This window comes from Ammospiza caudacuta, chromosome 1, assembly GCF_027887145.1.
Source record: "Ammospiza caudacuta isolate bAmmCau1 chromosome 1, bAmmCau1.pri, whole genome shotgun sequence".
Lineage (NCBI taxonomy): Eukaryota > Metazoa > Chordata > Aves > Passeriformes > Passerellidae > Ammospiza > Ammospiza caudacuta.
This window is the reverse complement of record NC_080593.1, coordinates 32,631,677-32,644,094: the sequence shown is the minus strand read 5'-3', so window position 1 is coordinate 32,644,094 and position 12,418 is coordinate 32,631,677. Positions and strand designations below refer to the sequence as shown.

The following is a 12,418-nucleotide window of genomic DNA, read 5'->3' as shown; positions in this document are numbered from 1 at the left end:
CTGTTTTTCTGATTCCTGCTCTGTACTTTGAGTCTTCTTTCTTTGCAGTTGGATATTTAGTGCTTTCTGACAGTTAAGCTCTGTTCTGTCCTTTTCTCTCTCTGGGGCAGCAGGAGGGACTTTCAGATTGCCATTGGAGAGGCACAAGTTCCTCACTCCAGTGAAATTAGAGCACTGAGGCCAGTCAGAGCATTGGTCTTCTTTCTGTTTCTGTGTTTTTAGGGAAAAAAAGGGCTATACTTGGTGGTGCTTTCATTATCACAGTTGTTTATTTATTGTTATTACTATTGCAGCTCATGGAGCTTTTTGCCACTTTTGCTGCTGGAAGTAGAAGACTTTTGCAGAAAGTGCTGTTATAAGTCAATGATTCTAGTTTTGTCCAAATATCAGGAATTCAGTGAGGAATAGCATCAATTATTAATGCCATTTCCTTTGTGTGGTGCAGCTTGTTAAATAGATACTTTGTTTGATCATTGATTAGTTAGAAAGACTTAGGATGATTAGAATTTTCAGGTAAAATAAGAGATAGCTCTTACACCAGGAGACACTGATGTCCATCCCTGCCAGAATAACCTTCTGGATCAGCTGTGATCAGTGCAGACAGCACAAATGGTAGTGAAAAGCTCAGTACTGGAGCCACCTGACCTAGAAGTGCACAGTGCCTGCATGAGAGCCTTCATGGAGGGGACAGGAGAAAGAGGGGATCCTCTTGAATTAAAGAGCATTTGAGCTGCCACTGTGAGAAATCATCTCATTGTAAATTCCTCTGGTTTTGTACTTGATACTGTCAGTTCAGAGTGCTGCCAGCTGTCATGTGCAGCAGCAGACTGGCAGTATGGTCTGAGTGGTGCTTACTTAATCCTCTGGTCTGGAAGAGCTACAATACAAATAAAATAGGGACTCACTTGAGATTCATTCTGAGCTGTGCTTTTAGTGCGTTTTTAGTCTTGTCAAGTTTCTGTGCCACAGTGCTCTTCTCCACTAGTTTTTCTGGGGTATCCAGAAATACCTTTCCAGTTGAAAACAGTTTTTTGAAATGAAGGAAGAGAATGGATATCAAAGTGTGCTTGAGTTGACTTTGTTGTTTCACTCTTAGCTTTCAGGCTGACCTAGGTGCAGCATCATGACATTGTATGTGAAGATTTCCTAGTCTTGAATGATAATATATGAAGTTGATATGCCATTTCATTGTAAAAGTAACTTTCACTGTAGCATGGTGATACAGAGAATACAGTCGTAAAAGGGAATTATGAACTGTTCTTTTGTTTCTGATAATGTGTTTCATGATCCTCAGAAATTTCAGTTTTGAAAGATCAAGCATGGGCCTTTCCAGTATGTGACTCACGCCAATAACAAGATTGAAGATTGCCATTTTAGAAATAAAGCAAAATTCCATACCTGCTAATGTTGCTAATTAACAAGAGGTTAATATGTGTACATCTGCTTTAATTTATAATGCTTAAGTCATCTGTATCTATTGGCTTTTGTTTCATGTTTTGTTTCAGACATTTTTGTTTTTGTTTTTGTTTTTCTTATCCATCTTTAATTCTAGAACAACCAGAGAATGGTAGTGATGCTACTGAATTGGGCAACTTTATCATACCTGAGATTAGTGTCACAAGTGTGGCTGGAGAGAGGACCGGGAATGGGGAAAAGAGCAGAGCTCTAGCAGAGAATGATGTTCAGCATTTACAGGGTGTACAGGAAACAGCTACAGAACCTAAAACTGACAGCAAAGGCCTGCCAGAAATCAGGAGGCAAAAATCTGTAAGAAAAATGATGGAGGATGGAATAAACTCATCTGGCAGAGTGCAGTTTTAGCAGAGCACTTGTAGCTGCACTGTCAGGTACCGCTGATGATTGAAAGGGTCACTGCTGCATGTTTCAAGAATTAAAGTATGCAGTTAATATATTTGCATGTGTAATAACACAGTTGCATGTATTGCACACAGCTTTGTCTGTGCCCACATACAATGATGACATACTTACAAGTAGATCTGGAGATCTGCTAGTTAATCTGGAGAAAATACACCGAGACTCAACATACCTTTGAGTTCATTAAGCATATTTATGAGAGTTTACAAAATCCAGTGATCAATGGTATGAAAAATCCATCAAAATGGGTGTTAAAAGTATCTTGCTCTGGAACTCAGACTTCCCAAATTCTGCCTTTCACGGTATATCGCATATCTTATGTTGTGCTTGAGTTTCTAACTCTTACCACCAGACCTGTGATGCAGAACGTGACCTTTCAGTCCTAAAGCATTCTTGGGTTGCTAAACATGCAGGTGCCATAGGGTGTCCTGGGGCATTGATCACATACCTCTGTAATTGACAAGCTTTGCCAAATCCTGTAGTGGATCACTTGCTCAAAATAAGATTTACACTTCTGTTTTGTTCTGTATGGTACTTTCTAATCTCTAAATTTCTAATTTCTTGCATGAATTAACAAGACTGCATTTTTTTTCCTTCAAAATCACAACAAAATGAGATTGGGGGCATGCCTTTTGATGTAATGTGACATTACTTGCTGTAACTCTATGTCCTAATGAACCTTAATTCCAAAATGTCATGGAATAGGTAAGCATTGTCTTCTCTGTTCTACGGCTTTGTGGCTTCATGCTTATAAATATCAAAATTAAACAATATGTAGAATCAAAGAATGTGAGACAGTCAATTGCTAATTTTTTATTTCTGTTTCTATCATGCAGATAATTCTGACTTAGCAATTGAAGAAGAACTGATAGAAGTATCTGAAACCGATGAAGGGTTTTACTCTAGGGCTACTTCTGGAACAAGTCAGTCTGCCCTGTCTAACAGCAGCACCATGAGCAGCAAGAGCCTCTTAGGGAAGAGCCTACGAAGGTCTGGAGGAAGCAAATCTGGAGGAAAAGAAAAAGAAGGAGAAACCTGCAGAGAGCATTTGTCACGGAAACAAACTCAGAGAGCCATGAGTGAGAATCTAGAGCTTGTCTCTCTGAAGAGACTGACACTGACAACCAGTCAGTCCCTGCCTAAGCCTGGCAGCCATAGCCTGGCCAGAACGACCACCACTGTGTTTAGTAAATCCTTTGAACAGGTCAGTGGTGTCCCAGTTCCAAATAATCGTGGTGGTGTCTCTGGTACAGAGGCAAACAGGTATTCAGCTTGCAGTCTTCAGGAGGAAAAATTGATATATGGAACAGAAAGAACAGATCTTCCTATTTTAAGCAAACAACCTAATCAGCAGCGACCTCCCAGTATTAGCATAACTTTGTCTACAGATTGACATTAAATTGGCCAGTATAAAAAATAAATTACTGAGACTTTATCCTGATATTGGTACATTAAGCTCTTAATATGCCATACGTTACTTCCTTAAGTCTCAAATCCAAGTAAATTCTTACTTGGCTCATGTTTGACAGTAATAGTGAATAGAAAACAGTTATAATTATTTTGAGTCAGCTTCTGATATCTTTACAGCTTCATGGAAAGTTTATACCTTCGCCAGCTGAACAAGTGTTAATTGGTTGGGTGTCACTTGCCAAGGTGTGTGCATTCTTACAGATGTACAATGTGGGAACAAATAGAGTGTCTCTCCCAGATTCTGCTTTTTGTCTTCCACTTGGCATAGGCAAATCTACAAGTACTTGGGGTTTTTTTAGAAGGAGTCTTGCAGTATTGGCATGCAATTTTGGAAGAGCATTGTAAGAACAGACATTGTCTTACATGTGAGCTGTGCTTACATGTAAATATAAACTAGAAGCATCACTTCATTGTTTGGTGTTCTGGTGGCTTTTGTATTGGTAGTTAGTACATGTAGCAATGTTCATACTTCTTTATGCCTGTATAAGTCCAATTTTAGATGCATTTTGGTTTATCTGTATGTCTTGAAACTGGGCCTAAAGTAATACAGTAGCAGAGCTTGTGGCTGGGAATTATTATCAATTGCTGTAGTAGTCACTCCTAAAAATTATGTGACAGACTCTTTCTTTAGGATTCTTAAATATCAGTTCCAAAACTACTCACTGAAAAGCCAGTCATCAGTATTTTTATTGTCTGTGGGGAAGAGATGTGCTTGTGTACCAATGTTATGTAGAAATATGAGCCCTTTGCACTGATGCAAGCAAATCAGGAGTGAATGTGCTTAACAGGAATCTCGTGCTTGAGAATAAGAGAATACTACCAAAGGATGTGTACTTCCAGTAACTTGCAAGCACAAATGGGAACTATAATGTAAATATTAGTAGCACTGTAATTCCTAAGGTTTTTTATAGCTATTGTTTTTCTAGGTCGAAATTCTAAACCAGCAACCTATTCAAGGTTTTACCTAACCTTTAGCCTTCAGTGAGTTTGACAACAACTTTTATAATGTTAAGATTTTAATTAAAAATGGATATTAAAACTTCTTATGCAGAAATCTGAAGAAGCAGTTGCTGACAAAGCCACTCCAGTAGCAGTTATTAGCTGATGAACAGACAATTTATTATTATGAGTGGAGAAGTAGGATGAAGATCTAAGGCATAGTTGCTCCCAACTGTCCAGATTTCTGCAGCTCTTAATCCATTATTGTCATGACCATTGTAAAACAACAAACACTAAAATTCTGGTAGACTTACCCATTTGCTTGGAGATAAGTATAGTTCTTGACTTAAACTGAAGCACAAGTAACTTTTAAACAGCTGATGTTATTCAGGTTTATAGCAATTAATAAGTTAATTAATGAAAAGAGTAAGTTTTATAATTGTACTAATAAGATAACAGACTGGATTTGTACATTCCTGAGAATGCACCAAAGTATGCAGAATAGCCCCATCAGTCTGTAGGTGTTCATATTTACCCAAGAGCCTGAATTTAAAGGAGTATGCCACAATTTCTCATTCTGCATTTTGTTTTGTGACACCATTCTATTCTAGTAATGCAGTACTTCAGCTTTTTACAGTGAAGTGTTTTCCTAATTTTACATGAAAACTTATATTCCTAAAGGATCAACTACAAATTTGCCCTGTTTATTTTTTAATACTGACCAGTGAGAAAAACTGGTTCTTTGAGGTTGTTTTTGTAAATACTTTCTACAGCAGAAAATTTAGCCTCTTTTTTATAGGCTTTTCTGCAATACATATTAGGACATTTGTTACACACTGACTAATGCATGTGGCTGCTGGACGTGCATAACCACCTGCAGCAGCAGGGTGTTAGCAGCTGATAGTTGGCATTGGTTGTCTCACACAAAGTGAATGCAGAGCTCTTCCTTCCCTTCAGATTTGATCTAGATATTGCAAAGAAATAACCTGCAAAACTTACAGCAGTTTCCTAATCCACTTTTGCAGTGTAGGATCTAAAGAACACAGTAGTGCAGTAATTTAAATTGGCATAAAACTAGAATAGATAAAATAGCAGTAGACAAATATTTGCTGTTATGGTATTAGTTGCGAGGTAGTGTTGAGGGGCTAGAATTTTTGAGAATTCTGCTGGTTTTGCTTTGTTTCGTTTAATTAAAAATTGTTTGTTACCTCCATGGTAGACACTCTTTCAAGCCGGGTGTTGGTATAAAAGATATTTATTATACTGGGAAGATTTAGCTCTAAATAATTGGGATTTCAAATTAGGATCTAAAATGCCATAAAGTGTAGATATGTAACCACATGTTTCCTGTACTCTTGGCTAAAGCCAAATGATGTTGAAATAAAGTTTGTTTATCCTTTTATTTTATCCAGCTGGTCTGGCTTGAACCCAAGACCTAAGCTCTTATTGGTACAACTGAAATAACATGAATCTTCATACTTTTTTGAGACAATGATAAAAGGAAAGGTTCTGGTACTAAAGACTGTTCTGTCCATAGATATGTAGCTTCTTACAAACACGTTTGTATTGGTCTCTGGAGTCACCCACCCAGTGAGGGGTGTGTTTTTGTGAGCTGACATCTCACCTTCATACTGATTGAGTCTAAAGAATTTCTTTCCTGAGTACCAAAACTTTGAGTTGTGCTTCTTTATTTTCTTAAAAATTGAAAGGTTAAAAAAAAAAAAGCACAAGGGAGAGTGAGGCAGAATTATTTGTTGACCAAATATCCATGGTGCAGGATTAGGAGAGGGGTGGGAAGAGTGATGAGGGAAGTAGGGCAGGAAGCAGATATTTCTAAAATTGTCAAACTCTGGGAGTTTGAGCATTATCCAGTCACTTCAGACTGTCAGATGGAAAATCTTTGTTAAAGTAGATGTCTTCTAGCAGTGTAAAGGAAACCCATTAAGACACCACATATTACAGTCTGCCCAGGAGTGGGTAGTTCTGATGAATACCTTCCAAACATGCACAGCTGCACCATTCTGCAGGGAAAATGTTATGTAGGAGTGAATCATCTCACATTGTAAAAGAGAAGTTGTTTCACTGCTGACGTTTATAACTGACCTTACTGTTCCAAATCAGAGGCCACTGTTTCCAAGGATGGCTTTGAACAGCAACATTTGCAGAACTCATTGAAGCTGAGAAGAATTATTTTTGTTGTGGGAATATGTACCATTTGTGCAAGAAGTGTATAGCCTCTAACCACTTGCTGTAGAGCTGCAGTGACTTTTTTGAATGGATTTAAATGTCTTGAATTGCCTTGATTACCTAACAAATTTGAAAGGTACAGAAATAGTTATTTTAGCCACACTTCTCTCTAAGGAGGTTTCCTATGAGAAATTCTAGAAATTTCTAATGTAATTGTCCAGTACCTTTTGTTGGTCTTTGAGACTTACTGTGCTGTATATAGATGTATAATATATTGCCTTTTGTATTTGTATAATTCTACTTCTAAGACTAGATGTGCACATTTGATATTCCCTGAAGTCTGTGGAACGTCTGCATCAGGCTATCGATGTATGTCTTTCACATGAGAACCTGAATTTAAGCAACTGCCACACTTTCATTCACTTTCTTCAGCTCATTATGTGACACTGTTTTAGAAACACAGTTTTTCACCTTTTTTGCAGTGAAGTGTTCTCTTGATTGTACATGAAGACTTACATTCCTAATATATAGGCTACAAGATTGTCTTTTTAGTGTTTAATAATTTTGGCAGTAAAATAAATTTGGTTTTTTTTTGAAGTTGTATGTTTTTGTATTTGTACAGTAGAAAATTTTGCCTCTTTACAGACTTTGTTGAAATACACATTACATAGCTACATATTTGATCAGTTTTCATTCTACACATCCAGAAGTCATAGTAAGGTTGACTGCATTACTTTAAATATGCTGAATACCTATTTTATACAACATATGGTCTGCAAATGCAGCCCTGTCAGGAGGGACACCATGGCTGAGAAACGTTGATGGGTGAAGGGCGAGTCCAAGCAGAGTTGCAAATTGGCAGAAGCAGATGGTGATCCTGTCAGTGAAGCACCATTACCTGGGCAGATTGGTGCTTTTGGTAGTGTGAATATTAACAGTGCTTTGATACACAGCCTTTATCTGCACTGTGCCCAGGGTAGCTCTGGGGGCTGTTGTTGCTGGTAACAGCAGAAGCAAAGGTGGCAGTCAGTACCTTGGCATTTTTTGTCAGCAGCTCCTCTGCCCACTCAGCTGCAGTGCCTTTTTTTCCCCTAGTCTTTCTGTTGCTGATGATCTCTCTGCTAAATCTTTTTTTCCCTTGCCTTCCACCTTCCATATTCCGCTTCATTTGGGCTTTGTCTTTCCTGACCCCACCTGTGCATGCTTGGATGGTGCATCTCCCCAGGTTGTCTGCTCTTGCTTCCATCTCTTGTATGCTGCTTTTTCATGTCCAGTCAGGAGCTCCTGCTTCATGCTTCCATGCCTTCTGCCACCTCTGCTTGCTTTTCTGTATGTAGCCATAGACCATTCATTAACCTGGAAGAGATGGTTCTTGAAAATCCTCCAGCTCTCCCGGGCCTCTCTCTCCAGGATGGTCTCCCATGGCCATCTGCAGAGAAATTCCTGTGCAATGCAAGCTCCGTTCTGTAGCTCCAGGGTTGTGATCCTACATTTAGTTCAGGCTTTTTTCCTTTGCCCCTACAAATGCAATCTCTAGTGCAATGCTGTAGAGTAATGTGGATGAAGGAAAGAGCTGTAGTGGAGGGCAGCAGTGGGAGATCTCACCGCATGGTTTCCTAATTTTTGGATGTCAGTGTTTAACTGTGTCTTTTGAAAGGACAAAACTCGATTTCCCATCCTTTAAATGGGTGAGAAGGGAAATCTGATTCCAAGCATTGGAGTAGGTGAAAGTTTTCCTTTGCAAAAGGTAGAAATTAGACTTGGTGCTGTGATTGTCCTGTAAGTGTGTAGGATTTGCAATTTCAGTTACAGTGAGTGAAAGGCAGTGCTTAAAATGGGCTCTTATGTCGTTTCAGGGTCGAATAGCTATTGATTAGTGAAAAACAACATGAATTTCAACACCTTTTCTCTTCCCAAAATGTGGTACTCCAAAATACTGCCTGAATTTGCATGATGAGAACATAGCTGAGAGCCTGCTGGACAATTCACAGGGAAAGGGGTTTATGAAGGTATTACAGGCAATTAGTAACAAGTTACAGAAGTTATATTTGTTCCTACAGACTTCACAGCTGGTTGCTTGCACTGAGCTTGTAATAGTTGTTTTTCATGTTTTATGTTAATCAGGCTCTGTATGAAAGATGACTTCAGTATGGGGGTTTTCTCCCAGCCCACAGCTGCCAGGTAATAAATACACCTGCTAATTCCAGGTAGTGGGAAGAATGTCACTGTGAAACTCCAGCAGCCTTTGTGAAACAAGCTCTCACATCACAGAGTGCTCGCTTGGTTAGCTTGATTCCCAAAATAAGGTGGTGTTGAGTCATCTGTTACTCTGCATGTGCAGGGACAATGCAGAAATGTAACGGTGCGGAAGGACTCTGGAAGTCGCTCTGAGTCACGCAGCACTTCTGACAAGCTGCCTGCTTGTTGTTCTCATCACTAGTGCTGACTAATCCTGGCAGTCCCCCACACAGACTTGCTTGGTCTGGAGTCTGAGGGTAGGCTTTGTGCTGTGAGAGGGCACGTTTCAGAGGGGATAAGAAATGTCAGCTTCTGCCTCCACAGCACACAACAAAGCAAATGAAGGTGTGTCACGTATTGGTGTAAGGAGTCCTTGGTGTGGATAGCACTTCTGCAATACAAACTGTCAACCAGAATAATGAATGTTCAGTGCTTTCTCTGCAAAGACACTTTATTCGTGCATGAAATAATGGAATCACAAACTGGTTTGGGTTGGAAAGAACCTTAAAGATCATCTGGTTTCAGTTCCCTTGCCATGGCCAGGGATGCCACTCATGACCAGGTTGCTCAGAGCTCCATCTAACCTGGCCTTGAACACTTCCAGGGATGAGGCATCTACAGCTTCTTGGGGCAACTTGTTCCAGTTCCTCACCACTCTCACAGTAAAGAATTTTTTCCTAATGTAAACTTACTCTCAGTTTGAATCCATTACCCCTTGTCATGTCACTACAGTCTCTTGTATATCATCTTTGATTCCAGTGAATCACTAATTTAAAAATTACATATAAAACGTGTGTGTGTGTGTGTCTGTCTGTCTGTCTGTATTTTACACATATTGTTTTCCTCTTCAGCTATCAAGGTGTGGAGATTGTAGTACTGCCATGGAGACTGCTGGAGGTGGCAAAACCTTGGACCAGCACTGATGTCAGTGATGTAGGATACCACCTAAAGCAGATGTAGCTAGGTAGTGAAAGGTTGTATTGTCACTCAATTATTTTCCTTGTGGTTTTATCTGCCAGCAGTAAATTGATTTGAGTATAAATTGTAAAGGCTCTTGAAGTTACTCCTTAAAGATGCTTTCTTTTTTTAAGAATCACAATACTCCTATTTTTTCCTTTTGCTTTTTTAGTTGGTAAAATGCATTCTGTTTTCATTATTGTTAACAACCTGCATTTCAGACTTCATTAATAATTGGGAGAGAATCAGGATAGTATTATATATGGTAACATTTTGTGAACCAACTGTCATACCAAATATCATCTTTCAGCAGACTGTCTTGCCCCCTCTAATGCTGGTGTGTAAGAAATGTGTTACAATAAATCAGTAGAACTGCTTTCACAAGGTAACACTGATATTTAGTTTACTCATTTACTTGTCAGTTCATTGGGATTTATATTCCTCATTTCAGCCATTAGAAAATACCAATCCAACTGCTCTTTAGCAAAACTACTGATTTCATCTCTCCCTGTATTGACTTGAGAAAGATACAGGCACTGTCAAACCAATTCAGGACATCCTGAGCTAGGAAGATCCTTTCTGACACCCACAAGGTGTTTATCCCATGTCTTCCTCCCTTTTCACCCTGAACAACTGGCTTAGCATTGCTGCTTTCCTTCTGATTCTGACTGAATTGAATCCCTACATTCCCTTTCTTGCTGAATTAAGCCTAAAGAAGCTTTAGCACAGGATCAGTGGCTTCAGCAGAGCTCTGAATGTCAGCAGCTGTCCCCTTAGCTAAAGGCCTCACAAGCAGGCAGATGTCTAGGAAGAATAGATCTGCTTTGGTGGTTCTCTGGCCACACTGTAAAGATCAGCTTGAAATAATGTGGACAGGTGCTGGGATTTAAGATTCAAACTGCATCTGTTCAGATTATATGACTAATCACGAAGCAGTTGCATTTTCTACCATTTTCAAATGTCTAAAGTAGTGAAGGAGGAAAGAAATAGAGCACAAATCTCTATCATTCTCATTTCTTTATTTCATTCTCATTTCTCATAAAGCTATTGCTTTATGATCTCACTTAGAAGTATGCAATACCTTTACCAGCTTTTGAATTTTAAGGTGGAATAGCAGCAAGGCTGTTAAAGCTTCCTTGTAAGTGGATGATACATGTTCAGCTCTAGCTGAGTCCTCTGACAAATCTTCATTCTAAACTCTTTCAGTTGGGAAAGAGTTCCTTGACTGTCTTGCACAGTATATCAAATTCATATCTTTAAGCTTCCTTGGTTATCTGTGAGAAGTTGCTTTTTCCTGCTGCCAGCATAGGAAATCATGCTACAAAAACACTGAACAATTCCTGCTAGTTCCCTGCTTTGGCATCATTGCACAAAATAAAAAGTGCTTATGGACGAATAAGGAATTGCTGAGCAATGGATTTCTCCAAGATCCAGGCTGTATGAGCCACCTTTTTTATAAAGCCTGGCATGTGTGATACAGACTGCAGCACAACATGTGTGCCCCATTCCCCATGAGTGACAGGGTGTTAGTGTACCTGAGGAATCATACTAGATGAGAAATGGTGATGTTGGGGAGCACAAAGGGTTTTGATGCACTCTGAGATGAGTAACTTCTTAAATACACCAACAAAATTAGTTACTAGGTAGATCTACTTATAAGGTACTTGATGCTGTAATTCAATTTCAGGCAGAAAAGCAGCCCCTTGGACGAATCTTGATTTGCTCTTGAGATACTGAACAGTTTTAACATGCCTTGACATTCAGTACCACGTTCATAATCCCTGTAATTATTCCTTCCTACTCCAACAAGAGTAGGCAGTGTACTGCACAGGGGCTGAGGGACAGTTCTGTTTCATGCTTGAAAGGAGGAACGTGTCATACAAAGCACACTTTGTACTGAGCTGTGGGAAAAGAGGTGAATGGGAGGCGAAACCAGAAACTTTAAGAGCAGCTCAAAATGTCACTTCCTCTCTGTCTGTTTCTGGGGCCACTTTTGTATGAATGAAGAAACTGCACAAAATGAGACACACATAAAGCTGAGAGCTCTTGGAAGAAATCTCTTCTCCCCTGGCTCCCAGCTGACTGCAAGGGCAGGCATCTTCCCATGAGGCAGAACTTGTGCCATGGCATTCTGCCCCTTCCCTGCCTCTGCTTCCTTCTTGGAGAGGGAGCAAAGTGCTGGAACTACCACAGCAACAAATACAGGGAATTTACTCCTGAAACAACCTACCACGGGACTAGAACACGTGTGGGCAGCAGTGGTGGCTGCACTCTTCTACATAAGTTTAAGTGCTGCTGATTTTCTTGCCATACTTTGCTGTCGAGAAATGCTGGTACCTTTTGACAAGTACAAAATGAAATGCTCAAAGAAGGTTTAGCCAAAGGATAGAGTCTCTGGCATTTGCCACCTTAAGAATGAGAGGGAAATTATGTGGAAAGTTGGCATTTAACATAAAATTAACTTAAGAAATATATTTGAGCACCTGCAAGGAACTGAATGAAGAAGGAGCAGAAGAGAATGTCCAGCCTAGTGGGATCAGAAAGTCTTTGTGGTGAACTATTGCTAGAAGAAAAAGCAGAATTCAGCTTCTGCAAGGAAATGAAAATTTAAGTACAGCTTCCTTCACTATAAAAAGAGAACAAGGGAAAAAACAAAGGGGGAGGAGCAGGAAGCAAGTGCAAGAAAATATTTTCTAGAAGATTGACATTGCCACCCCATGGCCAGTCAGTACAAGGACAGAGTGATGCACAT

At 39.6% G+C, this 12,418-nt stretch overlaps 1 protein-coding gene across 2 annotated transcripts in view; it reads left to right on the top strand.

Moving 5' to 3' along the window:
* HYCC1 (hyccin PI4KA lipid kinase complex subunit 1) overlaps window positions 1-7,068 on the top strand; it is a 43,028-nt gene extending 35,960 nt beyond the window's left edge. Inside the window, exons 11-12 of one of the 2 annotated variants that reach the window (XM_058810436.1) lie at window positions 1,553-1,847; window positions 2,712-2,887. In XM_058810436.1, the coding sequence (XP_058666419.1) occupies window positions 1,553-1,821 (269 nt within the window). In that variant the 3' untranslated portion in view covers window positions 1,822-1,847; window positions 2,712-2,887. Of the gene's footprint in view, window positions 1-1,552; window positions 1,848-2,711 lie in introns of both variants that reach the window. The other variant, XM_058810429.1, reaches the window with a different exon arrangement.
* The last annotated feature ends 5,350 nt before the right edge of the window (window positions 7,069-12,418 follow it).